The sequence below is a fragment of the Scyliorhinus canicula genome, chromosome 6, assembly GCF_902713615.1.
Source record: "Scyliorhinus canicula chromosome 6, sScyCan1.1, whole genome shotgun sequence".
NCBI lineage: Eukaryota > Metazoa > Chordata > Chondrichthyes > Carcharhiniformes > Scyliorhinidae > Scyliorhinus > Scyliorhinus canicula.
The window spans coordinates 223094014-223111298 of record NC_052151.1 but is presented as its reverse complement, the minus strand read 5'-3'; the positions used below and the strand labels follow the sequence as shown (position 1 = coordinate 223111298).

The following is a 17285-nucleotide window of genomic DNA, read 5'->3' as shown; positions in this document are numbered from 1 at the left end:
GGGGGACAGTGTCAGGGACAGTGTCAGGGACAGTGTCAGGGGGACAGTGTCAGGGGGACAGTGTCAGGGGGACAGTGTCAGGGGGACAGTGTCAGGGGGACAGTGTCAGGGTTTGCAGCTCCCTGCGCCTCCCTGGCACATTCCGTTTTCCACGTTATAAATGTCCAGATGTGTTGCAAATGTCATGTAGTAATCTGCCTTCCTGTTTCTGCTTCCAAAGTGAATAGATTGTCATAGTCATAGAATTTGCAGTGCAGAAGGAGCCCATTCTGCCCATCAAGTCTGCACCGGCGCTTGGGAAATGCACCCTACCCAAGCCCACACCACCCTATCTGCATAACCCAGTGACCCCACACAACACTATGGGCAATTTAGCATGGCCAATCCACCTAACCTGCACATGTTTGGACTGTGGGAGGAAACCGGAGCACCCGGAGGAAACCCACGCAGACACGGGGAGAACATGCTGACTCCACACAGACAGTGACCCAAGCCGGGAATCAAACCTGGGACCCTGGAACTGTGAAGCAATTGTGCTAACCGCTATGCTACCGTGCTGCCCTGTCCAAATTATACTGCATCTGCCTTGCTTTTCCCACTCGCCCAACCTGTCCAGATCTTGCTGTAGGATCCCTGCATCCTCGTCACAATTCACCCTCCCACCGAACTCAGTATCATCTGCAGACTTTGAGATGTTACATTTTGTTCCCTCCTCCAAATCATTAATTATATATTGTAAATAGCTGGGGTCCCAGCACCGATCCCTGTGACACCCCACTGGTTACTGCCTGCCAATTTGAAAAGGACCCATTAATCCCTACTCTTTGTTTCCTCTCTGCCAGCCAGTTTTCTATCCACCTCAATACATTTCCCCCAATCCCATGGGCTTTAATATTTGCACAATAATCTCTTATGCGGGACTTTGTCAAACACATTCTGAAAGTCCAAATATACCACATCAACTGGCTTCCCCTTGTCAACTGTACTGGTTACATCTTCAAAGAATTCCAACAGATTTGTCAAGCATGATTTTCCCTTCATAAATCCATGCTGACTCTGACTGATCCTGCCACTGCTTTCTAAATGTTCTGCCATAAAGTCCTTGATAATGGATTCAAGCATTTTCCCCACTACCGATGTTCAGCTTACTGGTCTATAATTCCCTGCTTTCTCTCTACCTCCTTTTTTGAATATCGGAGTGACGTGAGCTACCCTCCAATCTGCAGGGACAGTTCATGAGTCTATAGAATCCCGGAAGGTGGCCACTAATACACCCACTATTTCTATTTCCTGCAGTATCGATTGAGGACAGAGATGAAGTGAACTTTCTCTCCGGGAGAGTGGTGCCTGTGTGGGATGTGGGAGTCACTGACTGAACACAGATTTGATCGACCCTCCCCGGGGGCATTTAAGAATCAGCCACCTTGCTAGGAGCTTTAGGAGGAACTTCTTCACCCAAAGGGTTGTGAATCTATGGAATTCCTTGCCCAGTGAAGCAGTTGAGGCTCCTTCATTAAATGTTTTTAAGGTAAAGATAGATAGTTTTTTGAAGAATAAAGGGATTAAGGGTTATGGTGTTCGGGCCGGAAAGTGGAGCTGAGTCCACAAACGATCAGCCATGATCTAATTGAATGGCGGAGCAGGCTCGAGGGGCCAGATGGCCTACTCCTGCTCCTAGTTCTTATGTTCTTATAAGCTGGAGTCACATTTGGCCAGCCCAGCTAACTATTTCCTTCTCGAAAGAAGGCTAATGAAGCAGGTGGATTTTTACGACAATCAGCAATGGTTTCATGGTCGTTGTTTCGACTTCCAATTCCAGATCTTAATCAAATTTGAATTGCTCCATCAGCTGAGCTGGGATTTGAATCCACGTTCCCAGGGCATTGACGGAGGTTTCTGAATTACTAGTCCAGCAACAGCACCTCTACATTACTCCCTCCCCTCTGCTCATCCTGGAAAGGCATTTTCACCAGGATTGCAGGAGTATTTTTAAGGTAGAGCTGGACAGATTTGCGATTAACGAGGGGGTGATAGTCGACAGGGGCTATGGTGACAATGAAATTGAAAATGAAATGAAATGAAAATCGCTGATTGTCACGAGTAGGCTTCAATGAAGTTACTGTGAAAAGCCCCTAGTCGCCACATTCCGGCGCCTGTCCGGGGAGGCCGGTACGGGAATCGGACCGTGCTGCTGGCCTGCTTTAAAAGCCAGCGATTTAGCTGAGTGAGCTAAACCAGTCCCGCTGGTTTGATGTTATTGCCCCATGATCTTATTGAATAGGATAGTAGATGGACTGAGTGGCCTCCTCTTGCTGCTAACTCGGAACTTCGCGCATGTTTACCCTATGCTTGCAAACTTATCACATCGCCGAATGTGAATTTCCGCTGGGGTACTTTCTTTCACACTTGCCTATGTCCAGTTCCAGCGGCTCGCTCCACGGAGAGTTAATGACTCGGCCTGAAGTCTCCACTTGATAGCGGCAAGTGTAAGTGCCCGAGTTTGTCCTGTTCATGTTGGAAACCGAGAACGTTGTGGAGGACGTCCGCCTGTTGGCCGTACTCGAGTCGAAATGTGCCGGCGTCCCAGCCTTGTATAGGTAGAACTCTGCCCTCCCGAAAAGGCTGACAATCGAACAGGTGACTTTTCGATACTGGGTGAAGAATACTGTGGGAGATTCCAAATATATCTGGGGCTTTGGCAGTTCACCTGTGGAGGCAGAAGCAGCGAATTGGTAAAGGGAACCTGAACTATGGCAATTTACCATTTGCCGCCTTTCCAGGGCCGATTCTTAGCCTATCTGACGCGCGCCTCTGAATGGAGATGTTCTGCTTCACTATGAACAGAAAATGCTGCTAAAATTCAGCAGTTCTGGCAAGATCTGTGCTTTGAGGATTGATGAATGTTTCAAACCCGCCCGACCTGTCATTCGAATTGAAACTGCCAGGAATCTCCTCCGAGAGAGAATATAACTATCGCCCCTTGACATTCAATGGCATTATCATCTCTGAATTCTCCACTATCAACATCCTGGGGGGTTACCATTAATAAGCAACTCAGCTGGATTAGCCATATTAATGCTGTGGCTAGCAGGGCAGGTTAGAGGCTTGGAATCCTGCGCAGAGTAACTCACCTCCTGACCCCCCCCAAGCCTGCCCACCATCTACAAGGTACAAGTCAGGAGTGTGATGGATATTTCTGCACTTGGATGAATGCAGCTCCAACAACACCCCACAAGCTCGACACCATCCAGGACAAAGCAGCCCGGCTTGATTACTCCCCTTCTACAAACATTCACTCCCTCCCCCACCAACTCACAGTGGCAGCTGTGTGTCCCAGCTACAAGATACAAGATGGTGGTGAGTTGCCTTCTTGAACCGCTGCAGTCCATGAGGTGTAGGTACAACATAACGTGCTGTTAGAGAGTGAGTTCCAGGATTGTCATTGGACAGCAGTCAGTCAATGTGGTGCAGGTACACCCCCAGTGCTGTTAGGGAGGGGGTTCCAGGCTGTTGCCCCGGCGACAGTGAAGGAGCGGCCGATATATTTCCCAGTCAGGGTGGGGAGTGGCTTGGAGGGGAACCTCCAGGTGGTGGGGGTCCCAGGTATCTGCTGCCCTTGTCCTTCTAGATGGAGGTGGCCGTGGGTTTGGAAGGTGCTGCCTGAGGAGCCTTGGTGAGTTCCTGCAGTGCATCTTGTAGATGGTACACACGGCTGAAATGAAATGAAATGAAAATCTCTTATTGTCACAAGTACGTTTCAAATGAAGTTACTATGAAAAGCCCTTTGTCGCCATATTCTGGTGCCTGTCCAGAGTGGCTGGTACGGGAATTGAACTGTGCTGCTGGTCTGCTTTGGTCTCCTTTAAAAGCCAGCCCTTTAGCCCTGTGCTAAACCAGCCCCGGTGCACTTCCACTGTGAGTTGGTGGTGGAGGGAGTGAATGTTTGTGGAAGGGGAGCAATCAAGCGGGGCTGCTTTGTCCTGGATGGTGTGGAGCTTCTTGAGTGTTGTTGGAGCTGCGTTCATCCAGGCAAGTGGAGAGTATTCCATCGCACTCCTGACTTGTGCCTTGTAAATGATGGTTATGCTTGGGGGTCAGGAGGTGAGTTACATGCCAGAGAATTCATCTGGTCATTCTGTTGAACTGCAGTAAAAGAAGCCCCTTAGCTGCTGACCTGCTCTCATAGCTACAGTATTTGTCAAGCTTTTGTATTTCAGAATTTGCTGATTGGTCATCCCCAGGGTGAGGATATTGTGGGGATTGAGGGCTGGTGAAGAAATTGAATCTCAATACAATTTCATGAGAAATTTATTATCTTCCATGATAACCTGCATGGTCATTCACAGAAATAGTAGAGGATGGATAGTATTTACTGGTTGCTTTCTTAACTCTTGTACAGTAAAGCATCTTCTATTTTAAAGACTAATATCTGACGGCTTAATTTTGTCAGTGAGTAACTGGGATTTCACACTTTCACTACTTCAACTGTTGGTTATTGGTCTCTACCCAGCTCGTAAGAGGCAACATGCAGTCGACCAGCGATTGGGAGAAAGAAAAAGCCAATTGACTCTCATGGTTAGTCTCACCAGTCACAACGATTTTGAGCGCGGTGCTGGTCGTCGAATTCACATAGTGGTCTGCCACCGCCACCCGATAGGTACACATGTACCGAAACTCGCCAGTCCTGTTCTTGGTATCCAAGGTGAAAGACGCCCGCCACACTTTCGGACTCAGCTCGTCGATAAGGACTGGATTGGCCGTTGTCTCGTACAGGTAGAACCTGTCAGGCTTTACATGCAAACCTCTGCAGAAAATCACCGGCGTTTCGCCGACTAAATATACACCGGTCAAGCGATCCATGGAAATCATGGGCGTGGACGCAATTTCTGGTAAGGAAAGGCAAGAGGACCATTATTTTATTATTTTGAAAAGCCCATCGTGAGATAATACCTTTCCGTCTAATCATCCCGGGATTAAGCTCAGTTTTGTGGTCAGGAAAATAGGAACTCAGCGCGATTATCTGTGGACATCAGTAGAGTTAGGTGGCTGGATGGGATAGGAGATGTTTGTGCAGGAATGTGGATGTGCCATGTCAAGCTCCTCCACACCAGCCTTCCCTGCAGCCACCTAACTCATCCCGGGTGGGCCACCCACCCTGTGGGTGGGAGCTTCGCCCCTCCCTGGCACTGGGGGAGAAGCCCTGCCCAAGCAGACTGGCAGTGCCAGCGGACGCTATGCCGTGTGTGGCCCCAGGAGATGGTGCCAATGGAGGCCGCAACAGAGTGGATTCCAGTGTGTAGGACATTAACAATTTGGGTAGATCAGGAACGGCAGGTGGGATGGGGGAAGGTGAGCCTTGGGCTGGGATAATGAGGGTTGGGTACACTGCCTTTGGTGGGTGGGGGTGGCCCCAGTGCACAAGCGCACAAACAAACAATTGTACCCAATTTTGTCCGACCAATTCAAAATGTTTTCATGAAGAACAGCCCACGCTTCCGCCTGACTGCCCGTACGCTCTCTGTGTGGGCAGAGTGCTATCAGAGACAATTAACTAATTCACCAACACAATTGACTCATGTGAGGATACCAGACCAAACCCCAGGTTATCATTAAATTCGAAGGGGGAGCAATCAAGCGACACCGCTTTGCCCTGGATGGTGTGGAGCTTCTTGAGTGTTGTTGGAGCTGCTCTCATCCAGGCAAGTGGAGAGTATTCCATCTCACTCCTGACTTGTGCCTTGTAGATGGTGGACAGGCTTTGTGGGGGAGGGGGGGGGGTGGTGGTCAGGGGGTGAGTTACTCTCTGCAGGATTCCCAGCCTCTGACCTGCCCTGGTAGCCACAGTATTAATGTGGCTGGGTCCAGTTCAGTTTCTGATCAATGGTAACCCCCAGGATGTTGGGGATTCAGCGATGGTAATGCCATTGAATGTCAAGGGGCGATGGTTAGATTCTCTCCTGTCGGAGATGGTCATTTCCTGGCACGTGTGTGGCACGAGTGTAACTTGCCCCTTGTCAGCCCCGAGCCTGGATATTGTCCAGGTCTTGCTGCATTTGGACACGGACTGCTTCATTATCTGAGGAGTGACAAATGGTGCTGAACATTGTGCAGCCATCCGCAAACATCCCCACTTCTGACCTTATGATGGAAGGAAGATCATTGATGAAACAGCTGAAGATGGTTGGGCCTTGGACACTCCGAGTTGCTTCATAGAATCTCTACACTGCAGAAGGAGGCCATTCAGCCCATCGTGTCGGCACCGACCCTCTAAAAGACCACTTCCTTGCCCTATTCATATAACTCTTTAACCTAACCTGCACATCCCTGTACACAAAGGTGCAATTTATCAATTCCATTCCACCTCAGCTGCACATCTTTGCTGTGTGGGATGAAACCGGAGCACCCGGAGGAAACCCACGCAGACACGGAGAAAATGTGCAAACTCCACACAGACAGTGACTGAATCCGGGAATCGGACCCGTGTCCCTGGCGCTGCGAGGCAGCAGTGATAACCGCTGTGCTACCCCTGCCACCTCTTCGCTCTGCCCATGGCTGAGATCTTGCAACGTGGGGCTGACCAGCCTTTGGGGCAGAGAGCAGAAGGCAAGAGGCATGAGACGATACCACGGTCCTGGGAAAAATAGATCACAATGCTCACCGTGAACTTTAACGGTGATTCCGGAAGCAGTCGAATTGTAAGTGATGCCACGTCGCTGGATTTGGTACAGGCAGAGGTAGAGCCCACTCTGGCTAATGGTTCCATTGGGAATGATGAAGGTGACTTTGTTTTCAGCCTCCGAGGCCATCATTGTTAATTGGAACCTCGGCTGATTCACCTTAGACAAGTAGAAAGTGCTCCCCGTGTAAAGCGGTAGACAGGTGCATTGTATGGTAATGTTCTCTCCCTCGATAAATCCCCATGTCGATCGAGCTGTTGACACTGATGGCTCCTTGGGCTGGCCTGCAATCACACAGTCAGCAATCGATCATTCACATCTTTAACTCAAATGTCCTGTCCATGGAGACTGCATTCTCAGACGCACAGAAGTGTTGGGAGGAGGGAGACCTTTCAGGATGGAATCTAATGCGGGAAATTGGGAAGCTCTGCACTTTGATAGGAAGAATAAAGAAGCTGAGTGTTATTGAAATGGAGAGAGTTTGCTGAACGCTTCGGCCCGGGGGTGGGGGTGGAGGGGGAGGGATTTGCGGGATCCTCGTGTATAAATCAGAAGAAGCTATCAGGCAAGTGCATAGGTTATAGGGATGGTAAATGGAATGTTGGCCTTTATTTCAAAGGGAATGGAATATAAAAATAGGGACATTTCGCGAAAACTGTACAAGGCATGAGTTAGACCACACCTGGAATATTGTGCACAGATTGATCCCCGTATCTAAGGAAAGATGTGCAGACATTGGAGACAGTCCAGAGAATGTTCACGAGGTCAATCCCGGGTAGGAAGGGGTTTTCTCATGAGCAGAGGTGAGTGGGCAGGGCCTGTCCTCATTGGAGTTTATTGGACCTGATTGAGACATTCCGGATTCTCAGGGGGTTTGACAGGGTCCATGGTGAGAGGATGTTTCCCCGTGTGGGAGTCTTATTGTCACCAGTAGGCTGACATTAACACTGCAATGAAGTTACTGTGAAAAGCCCCTAGTCGCCACATTTCGGTGCCTGTTTGGGTACACAGAGGGAGAATTCAGAATGTCCAATTCTAACACCACGTCTTTCGGGAGTTGTGGGAGGAATCCGGAGCACCCGGAGCAAACACACGCAGACATTGGGAGAAGGTGCAGGCTCCTCACAGGCAGTGACCCAAGCCGGGAATCGAACCTGTTACCCCCGGCGCTGTGAAGCAACAGTGCTAACCACTGTGCTAATGTGTCACCCATTGTGCTACTGTGCCGTTGCATCACTTAGTGTCCAGTGATGTGCTGGTTACGTGGGTGTTACGGGGATAGGGTGGGGTGAGTGGGCTTGGGTGGGGGGTTCTTTCAGAGGGCGTGTGCTTACTCAATGGGCCGAATGGCCTCCTTCTGCAAAGAAGGGATTCGATGGCCAAAGAGAAAATGCTGGAAAATCTCAGCAGGTCTGGCAGCATCTATAGGGAGAGAAAAGAGCTAATGTTTGGATTCCAGGTGACCCTTTGTCATCACACCTCACCTGTGCCTTCTGGATTGTGGACAGGAGGGACTCAGGGGGAAGGGAACCTTTGTCAGCTGATTTAGCCCAATGGAGAGTTCAGACCTACCGATGCAGGAGACCTCCACGTCATTCCTGTGGCTGCAATACTCGGCAATGTTGTAGCTCCATAGTGAACACGACCAGAGTGATCGCTCGGTATCACGGCACGTCACCTTCCGCAGCCAGATGGGCCCCGTGGCCCTGCCATAGTACCGGCGGTTTGAGCGCCAGCTGGTGAAGCCACAGCCCAGGTGCTGGCATACCACCTCTGCCTCCGCTTGTCCCCAGCCGGCTCGGCACACGGTCCCCCAGCTGCCCCAGTGCCAGACTTCGAGCCGTCCCGAGCACAGATCCGGTCCACCGGTCAACCGTAACTGGCCGTCACCTGGAATAGAAACGAGAGAGAGAGGCATCGGAAATCTGAGTCACAGGAGGGACAAGAAGGCATGACCGGAAGGAGGCCATCCTGCCCCTCCACCCTGCTACCGCACTCAATGTGATCACGACAGCTCCCTGATCCGTAACCACCTCATCCCAAAACCCTTAATGGCAACAATTATCACAAAAAATATCGTCACTCTCAGATTTAAATCACCCAAAATTTCAACGTGAATAACCTTTTGGGCGGGAAGAATAGAGTCCAAACTCCAAGCACCCATTGCATAAAAAATCGCAGAACGGGGACAGGATATAGCACAGAAAGAGGCCATTCGGCCCATCATCTTTGCCAGGCTAGGAAAAACAATTAATCATTTCACTCCTCAGATGTTGGACTCTAATTTTTCAATTATGAGCCGTGGTCCTAGACACCGGCCAAATGACGTTCTCTATATCAACCCTATCTATTCTTCAAACTGTATTCCTCATTTCTATTGAAGGAGGTCACAGTCATAGAATTTACAGTGCAGAAGGAGGCCATTCGGCCCATCGAGTCTGCACCGGCTCTTGGAAAGAGCACCCTACCCAAGATCAACACCTCCACCCTATCCCCATAACCCAGTAACCCCACCCAACACAGGGCAATTTTGGACACTAAGGGCAATTTATCATGGCCAATCCACCTAACCTGCACATCTTTGGACTGTGGGAGGAAACCGGAGCACCCGGAGGAAACCCACGCAGACACGGGGAGGATGTGCAGACTCCGCACAGACAGTGACCCAAGCCGGAATCGAACCTGGGACCCTGGAGCTGTGAAGCATTTGTGCTATCCACAAAGCCACCGTGCTGCCCATGATGAGGTGTACATCACTGGTTCAGCCCAGCATTTACCCCATCTCTAATTGCCCCTTGAGAACATAGGATGCCTTTTTGAACTGCTACACTCCATTGGAGGGCAGGTACACACAATGTGCTGTTAGGGAGGGAATTCCAGTATGTTGCCCCGGCGACAGTGAAGGAACGGCTAATATATTTCCCAGTCACGGTGTTGAGTGACTTGGAGGGGAACCTCCAGGTGGTGGGGTTCCCAGGTATCTGCTGCCCTTGTCCTTCTAGATGGAGGTGGCCGTGGGTTTGGAAGGTGCTGCCTGAGGAGCCTTGGTGAGTTCCTGCAGTGCACCCTGTAGCTGGGACACACGGCTGCCACTGTGCGTCGGTGGGGGAGGCAGTGAATGTTTGTGGAAGGGGAGCAATCAAGCGGGGCTGCTTTTTCCTGGATGGTGTGGAGCTTCTTGAGTGTTGTTGGAGCTGCGCTCATCCAGGCAAGTGGAGAGTATTCCATTATACCCCTGACTTGTGCCTTGTAGATGGTGGACAGGCTTTGGGAGGGGGTCAGGAGGTGAGTTACTCTCCGCAGGATTCCCAGCCTCTGACCTGCCATGGTAGCCACAGTATTAATGTGGCTGGATCCAGTTCAGTTCCTGATCAACGTTAACCCCCAGGATGTTGATTGTGGGGGGATTCAGCGATGGTAATGCCATTGAATGTCAAGGCCGCCCTCAGCCAGCCTGGCCTCCATGTGACTCCAGACCCACAGCAATGTGAGGGACTCTGAAATTCCTGTGCTGCAAAAATACGGTGATTCCGTGATCCAGTGGACTTTCTGATGCATTGAGTGTTTTGCACACGGTTTCTCACAATCTTTAACATTTACCAAATATCAGCACCTCCAGGGTCTGGCTGCTGGGAGATGAGTACACGATACCACAAACGTTGACCTTATATCGACATGAATAATTGCCTTCGGCTTTGATGGCTCTTGTTGCAAGAGAGGCTTCAGAAGGGTCGAAGAGCAGAGGTGGTATTGTGTCAATGGCGGACTCCTTCTCTATCTGGTAGAATAGAAACGCTGTCACTGGGAAATCCCGTGGTGAGGAACACTGCAGAATTCGAGAATGAGGGTCCGCGGAGGGTAACGGGTCCAGGGAGATGTGAGCAGCGGGAAGTTTCCCTGTAACACACACAGACATGTTCGTCAGATAGGGACACACCAAACTCAATCGCGCACTCAAATTATTCCAGGCACAATACAGACCATTCAGCCCATCATACCGGCAACCGCTAGGATCACGGGCAATTCACGGCGTTTTCCCTAACATAACCCAAAGCCTAACCCCTAACCTAACCCTAACACTAACCCTGACCCTAACCCTGAACCTGAACATAACCGGAACCCCAAACCAGAACCGAACCCCATACCAGACCTTGAACCCAAACTCGACCCTGAACCCCAAACCCAACACTGGACCCAAACTCGACCCTAACCCCAAACCCGAACCTCAAACCCGACCCTAACCCAAAACCCGACCATAACCCAAAACCCGACCCTAACCCCAAACCCGACCCTAACCCCAAACCCGACCCTGAACCCCAAACCCGACCATAACCCCAAACCCGACCCTAACCCCAAACCCGACCCTGACCCCAAACCCGACCCTAACCTCAAACCCGACCCTAACCTCAAACCCGACCCTAACCCCAAACCCGACCCTAACCCCAAACCCGACCCTAACCCCAAACCCGACCCTAACCCCAAACCCGACCCTAACCACAAACCCGACCCCAATCCCGACCCTAACCCCAAACACGACCCTAACCCCAAACCCGACCCTAACCCCAAACCCGACCCTAACCCCAAACCCGACCGTAACCCCAAAACCGACCCTAACCCCAAACCCGACCCTAACCCCAAACCCGACCCTAACCCCAAACCCGACCCTAACCCCAAACCCGACCCTAACCCCAAACGTGACCCTAACTCCAAACCCGACCCTAACCCCAAACCCGACCCTAACCCCAAACCTGACCGTAACCCCAAACCCGAACCGAACCCCAAACCCGAACCTAACCTCAAACCTGACACTAACCCCAAATCCGACCCTAACCCCAAACCCGACCCGAACCCCAAACCCGACCAGAACCCCAAACCCGACCCTAACCCCAAACCCGACACTAACCCCAAACGCGACCCTAACCCCAAACCCGACCCTAACCCCAAACCCGACCCTAACCCCAAAACCCGACCCTAACCCAAAACCCGACCCTAACCCCAAACCCGACCCTAACCCGAACCTAACCCCAAACCCGACCCTAACCCCAAACCCGAACCGAACCCCAAAACCGAACCGAACCCCAAACCCGAAACGAACCCCAAACCCGACCCTAACCCCAAACCCGAACCGAACCCCAAACCCGAACCGAACCCCAAACCCGACCCTAACCCCAAACCCGACCCTAACCCCAAACCCGAACCGAACCCCAAACCCGAACCGAACCCCAAACCCGAACCGGCCCCCAAACACGACCCTAACCCCAAACCCGAACCGAACCCCAAACCCGAACCGAACCCCAAACCCGACCCTAACCCCAAACCCGACCCTATCCCCAAACACGACCCTAACCCCAAACCCGAACCGAACTCCAAACCCGAACCGAACCCCAAACCCGACCCTAATCCCAAACACGACCCTAACCCCAAACCCGAACCGAACCCCAAACCCGAACCGAACCCCAAACCCGAACCGAACCCCAAACCCGAACCGGCCCCCAAACCCGACCCTAACCCCAAACCCGACCCTAACCCCAAACCCGAACCGAATCCCAAACCCGAACCTAACCCCAAACCCGACCCTAACCCCAAACCCGACCCTAACCCCAAACCCGACCCCAAACCCGACCCTAACCCCAAACCCGACCCTGACCCCAATCCCGACCCTAACCCCAAACGCGACCCTAACCCCAAACCCGACCCTAACCCCAAACCCGACCCTAACCCCAAACCCGACCGTAACCCCAAATCCGAACCGAACCCCAAACCCGAACCGAACCCCAAACCCGACCCTAACCCCAAACCCGACCCTAACCCCAAACCCGACCCTAACCCCAAACCCGACCGTAACCCCAAACCCGAACCGAACCCCAAACCCGAACCGAACCCCAAACGCGACCCTAACCCCAAACCCGACACTAACCCCAAACGTGACCCTAACTCCAAACCCGACCCTAACCCCAACACGACCCTAACCCCAATCCCGACACTAACCCCAAACGCGACCCTAACCCCAAACCCGACCCTAACCCCAAACCCGGCCCTAACCCCAAACGTGACCCTAACCCCAAACCCGACCGTAACCCCAAACCCACCCTAATCCCAAATGAAACCTTAACTCAAATCCTGAAAACAATCCTGACCCCGACCCCTAACCCTAATGTAAGGCTTCTTCCTGTTGATTCCATTACCCCCCCCTTTCTTTCATTTTACTATTATTATTTTGATCCATGGATGCTTCATGGACATATCTACCTTTACTCGGAATAGGGAAAGTGAGGATTTCACAAGTTACAAAACACACTGCGCTATCCTCCGAAGCAGAACCCAGACTTTTCGACAACTGAACGATTGGTGCGACCTGGCTCCAGTGGTCGGCAAGTAACCTATGGATTGGTTAACAGGCCGTATTGTATCCAGTAAGAGGCAGTGATTGGATCTGTCTGCGTGGGATACGGGTTTCAGAGAGCCAAGGGAAGCTGTGCACTCAGATGGAAGGAGCTTGTTTTCTGTCCCGAAACGCTGCTGTTTTTCTGAAGCCGCAGAGACGTGAATGACCCTCCAGTGAAAACCATTGCAAACTGGAAACAGAAATCTCCAACTGGAGACCTGGACTGAAGGAAGGTGAGCCGCAAACAACCATCTGAAACTAAGACCCATGTGTTTACTTTACTGATAATTTTTTCACCCCTCTTCTCCCCTCTGTGTTTGTCTGCCTTGTGTGTGTGTGTGTGTGTGTCTGTAGAGGATGGGGTGATTTTAATTGTGAGGGGAGGGAGTTTAGGATTTAGTTAATGGTTAACCTGTTGGATTTGCTGCATATTTAATTATAGTTACTGTTGTTAAACCTAATTGTGTTGAAATTTACAAGCCCGTTAACTGTAGATAATGGGCAGCCTTTGGGAGTTTTTCTCAGAATTATTTATCAGTTTTAAGTGCGTTGCAACTCCAGGTCAAGTGGGGCTGGAATTGATGGAGCGCTAGCTTAGCGATCATAACAGTACCTAACCTCAACCCAAATATTAATACTCAAACTAACCCAGACCCCGAGCCCTTACAACATCATTAATTCTAACCCCAACCTTATCTCGAAACCTAACCCCAGTTTATTATTTGTATCAATAATTTGAATGAGAACGTAGGATCCATGGTTAGTACGTTTGTAGATGACACCAATATTGTTGGCATAATGGATAGTGAAGAAGGTTATATAAGGTTGCAACAGGATCTTGACCAATTGGACCAGTGGGCTGATTAATGACAGATGGAGTTTAATTTGGATAAATGGGAGGTGATGTATTTTGGTCGATCAAATCAGGTCAGGACCTACTCAGTTAATGGTAGGGAGTTGGGGAGGGTTATATAACAAAGAGATCTAGGGGTACAGGGTCACATCCCCTTGGAGTCGCAGGTGGACAGGGTGGTGAAGAGGGCATTCAGCATGCTGGGTTTTATTGGTCAGAATATTGAATACAGGAGTTGGGACGTCTTGCTGAAGTTGTACAAGACTTTGGTAAGACCACACATGGTATACTGTGTTCAATTCTGGTCACCTTATTATTGGAAGGATATCGTTAAACTAGAAAGAGAGCAGAAGATATATACGAGGATGCTACCAGGACTTGACGGTCTGAGTGATGAGCTAGACTAGGACATTTTTCCCTGGAGCGTAGGAGGCTTAGGACTGATCTTATAGAGGTCTATAAAATAATGAGGGGCATAGATAAGGTAGATAGTCAACATCTTTTCCCACAGGTAGGGGAGTCTAGAACTAGAGGGCATGGGTTTAAGGTGAGGGGGGAGAGATAAAATAGGGTCCAGAGGGGCAATTGTTTCACACAGAGGGTGGCGAGTGTCTGGAACGAGCTGCCAGAAGCAGTAGTAGAGGCGGGTACAATTTTGTCCTTTAAAAAGCATTTAGTCAGTTATATGGGAAAGCTGGGTATAGAGGGAAATGGGCCAAATGTGGAGAATTGGGACTAGTTTAGTGGTAAAAACTGGGTAGCATGAAGAAGCTGGGCCGAAGGGCCATTTACCTGCTGTAAACATCTATGACTCTATGAAAACCAAACTAACCCAAAGAGTGATCTTTAGGAGACAGGTTTATAGAAAGGATCTGGATCGGCGCAGGCTGGGAGGGCCGAAGGGCCTGTTCCTGTGCTGTAATTGTCTTTGTTCTTTGTTCTTCATACGCACCCCAGATCCTCAACCAAATTCTAACCATGACCTAACGTAACTCTTAGATCAAAACAAAATTAACCCTAGCTCTAATTCTATCCCAAGCTCCAGATTCTAACCCTAACCTTAAAAGCAACATGAATACGCACCTGATCCCCAGTCTAACTACAACCCTAACCCCAATGCAGATCCTAACCCTAGCCTTAATGATAATCTTTAATAATAATCTTTATTATTGTCACAAGTTGGCTTATATTAACACTACAATCAAGTTAGTGTGAAAATCCCCCTAGCCGCCACATTCCGGCGCCTGTTCGGGTACACAGAACGAGAATTCAGAATGTCCAATTCACCTAACATCACGTCTTTCGGGACTTGCCGGAGGAAACCCACGCAGACACGGGGAGAACGTGCAGACTCCGCACAGACAGTGACCCAAGTCGGGAATCGAACCTGGGACCCCTGGAGCTGTGAAACATCAGTGCTAACCACGGTGCTACCCTGCCGCCCACCTTAAGCATAACCCTAATTCCCAACCCTAATCATAACCCAATGCAGATCCGAATACTAGCCATAATCCCGAACCCTAACCCTGACCCCGAACCACTTGTGTAAAAATAAATATGTTCCCTCATGTTGAGTTACTTCTTTTCCAAATCATTTTAGGCTGGAGCCCTCTGATCATCTCCCGAGCTCCTGTGTCCAAACCACTCTGCCTGACACCATCAATCAGCCACAGCATGATTTCACCACCTCCATCAACTCCCATCTCAGTCGTCTGGACACCACAGAAACTGACTGTCGCTGAAAAGAGAGACATGTTGCTGAGGATTTTTCTCACGCCCACATCAGGACAGACACCAAGAATGCCAAATTTCGGAGGATCACAACAAATTAGGCCACAGGAGAAAAAGATTGGTTGGCACGTGCTCTCCAATTGGATGAAGCGTTGCCCTGGAGTTTGATTGCTCGCAATGTGTCTCATCAATTCTGGCTGGGGCAACATGGTCTCATTCGCAACAGCCTTCCGTGCAAACAAAAGGAATATGGTCAGGCTTTATGACTTTTTTTTTAACAGACTCAATGAGCTTAGCGAGCCAGGAATTACCTATTGCCTCTTGTGTGGCCTTGCCACTCAGACGTGCATAAATATCCTGTTCCTTCGCTGTGGACGGGGAAACATCCTGGAACTCCTTCCCTGACAGCACAGTGGGTGTACCTACACCTGAGGGACTGCAGCAGCTCAAGAAGGCAGCTCACCACCACCTTCTCAAGAGATTAGGGGTTATCGATTCGGGATGGTCAGCTAAATGCTGGTCTACCCATAGACACCCGCACACCATGATGGAATTGAAGAGTGAATGATTTAGAATGCACGCCCCCTCCAAAAAAAACCACTTTACGGGGGCTGTTGCCCTAGAGTGGGTTTTTGGGGAATAGTGGAGGTTGAGAAATGTCCCAAAAGAATTGTGAGCGCAAAGGTAGACAGACTTACATTTTTCACCCCATTTCCATCATTAGTTTGTTGATTGCCTCACTTACCCGTGACATTAATGTTCACAGTTTCACGTCCAGTTGCGTTGGTGAATGTCCCACTTCTCCACATCTGGTAAATGCAGACATACATCCCAGAGACATTCACGCTGACATTGGTCAGGGTGAACCTGGCACCGTCGCTCGAATTCGAACCCCTCTTAGGGGTTAAGCAGGTCACCTCCCCGACCTTACACAGGTAGAAGATGCCCCCTCTGGGCAGGCCATGAGAAGAGCAGTACACCCCGACTGACTCTCCCTTGATGTAGAGACCAGACCATCTGTCTGCAGCGATGCCAGGTCCCACTGCAAGCTCTGGAATATTCAAAAGACAGGCGTCAGTGAAAAAATAGAAAGTAAATCACACATTCCAAAAGCCTGGATATAATAACAGCCTTGTCCAGTGACCAGAACGGCTAGCGACTACAACGTGGGTAGCAGCTTTGTATACCAGACCACAGGATCAATCTCCATAGTCAAGGCTAATGTTCACCCTATAACCTCCCCCCGGTGCCAGTACTGAGAGAGCGCTGTCGGAGGTAGATGTATATACTCTAGGATTTGAGCATCATAACCCAGGCCGCCCCCCCCCCCCCACCCAGTGCCAATACTGAGGGAGCGCAGCACTGTCGGAGGTAGAAGTATATACTCTATGATTTGAGCATCATAATCCAGGACGAGACTCCAGGTGTCCGTACTGAGGAAATGCATTGTTAAAATCACTAAAATAGTCCTTCTTGGTCATGAAACATGCTGATGAAACGAAAATCACCTATTGAGCAGGCTTCAATGAAGTTACTGTGAAAAGCACATAGTCGCCACATTCAGGCGCCTGTTACGGGAATCAAACCGTCCTCCTGGCCTGCGTTGGTCTGCTTTCAAAGCAGCGATTTAGCCCTATAA

At 50.3% G+C, this 17285-nt stretch overlaps 1 protein-coding gene across 1 annotated transcript in view; it reads right to left on the bottom strand.

The window, feature by feature from the left end:
* Positions 1–2360: 2360 nt before the first annotated feature.
* Positions 2361–17285, bottom strand: part of LOC119968048 — a 57692-nt gene continuing 42767 nt past the window's right edge. The window contains exons 5-10 of the mRNA XM_038801146.1: positions 16392–16697; positions 10278–10574; positions 8250–8567; positions 6659–6961; positions 4587–4886; positions 2361–2707 (exon numbers count right to left, since the gene is read on the bottom strand). Of these exons, the coding sequence (XP_038657074.1) occupies positions 2361–2707; positions 4587–4886; positions 6659–6961; positions 8250–8567; positions 10278–10574; positions 16392–16697 (1871 nt within the window). The remainder of the gene's footprint in view (positions 2708–4586; positions 4887–6658; positions 6962–8249; positions 8568–10277; positions 10575–16391; positions 16698–17285) is intronic.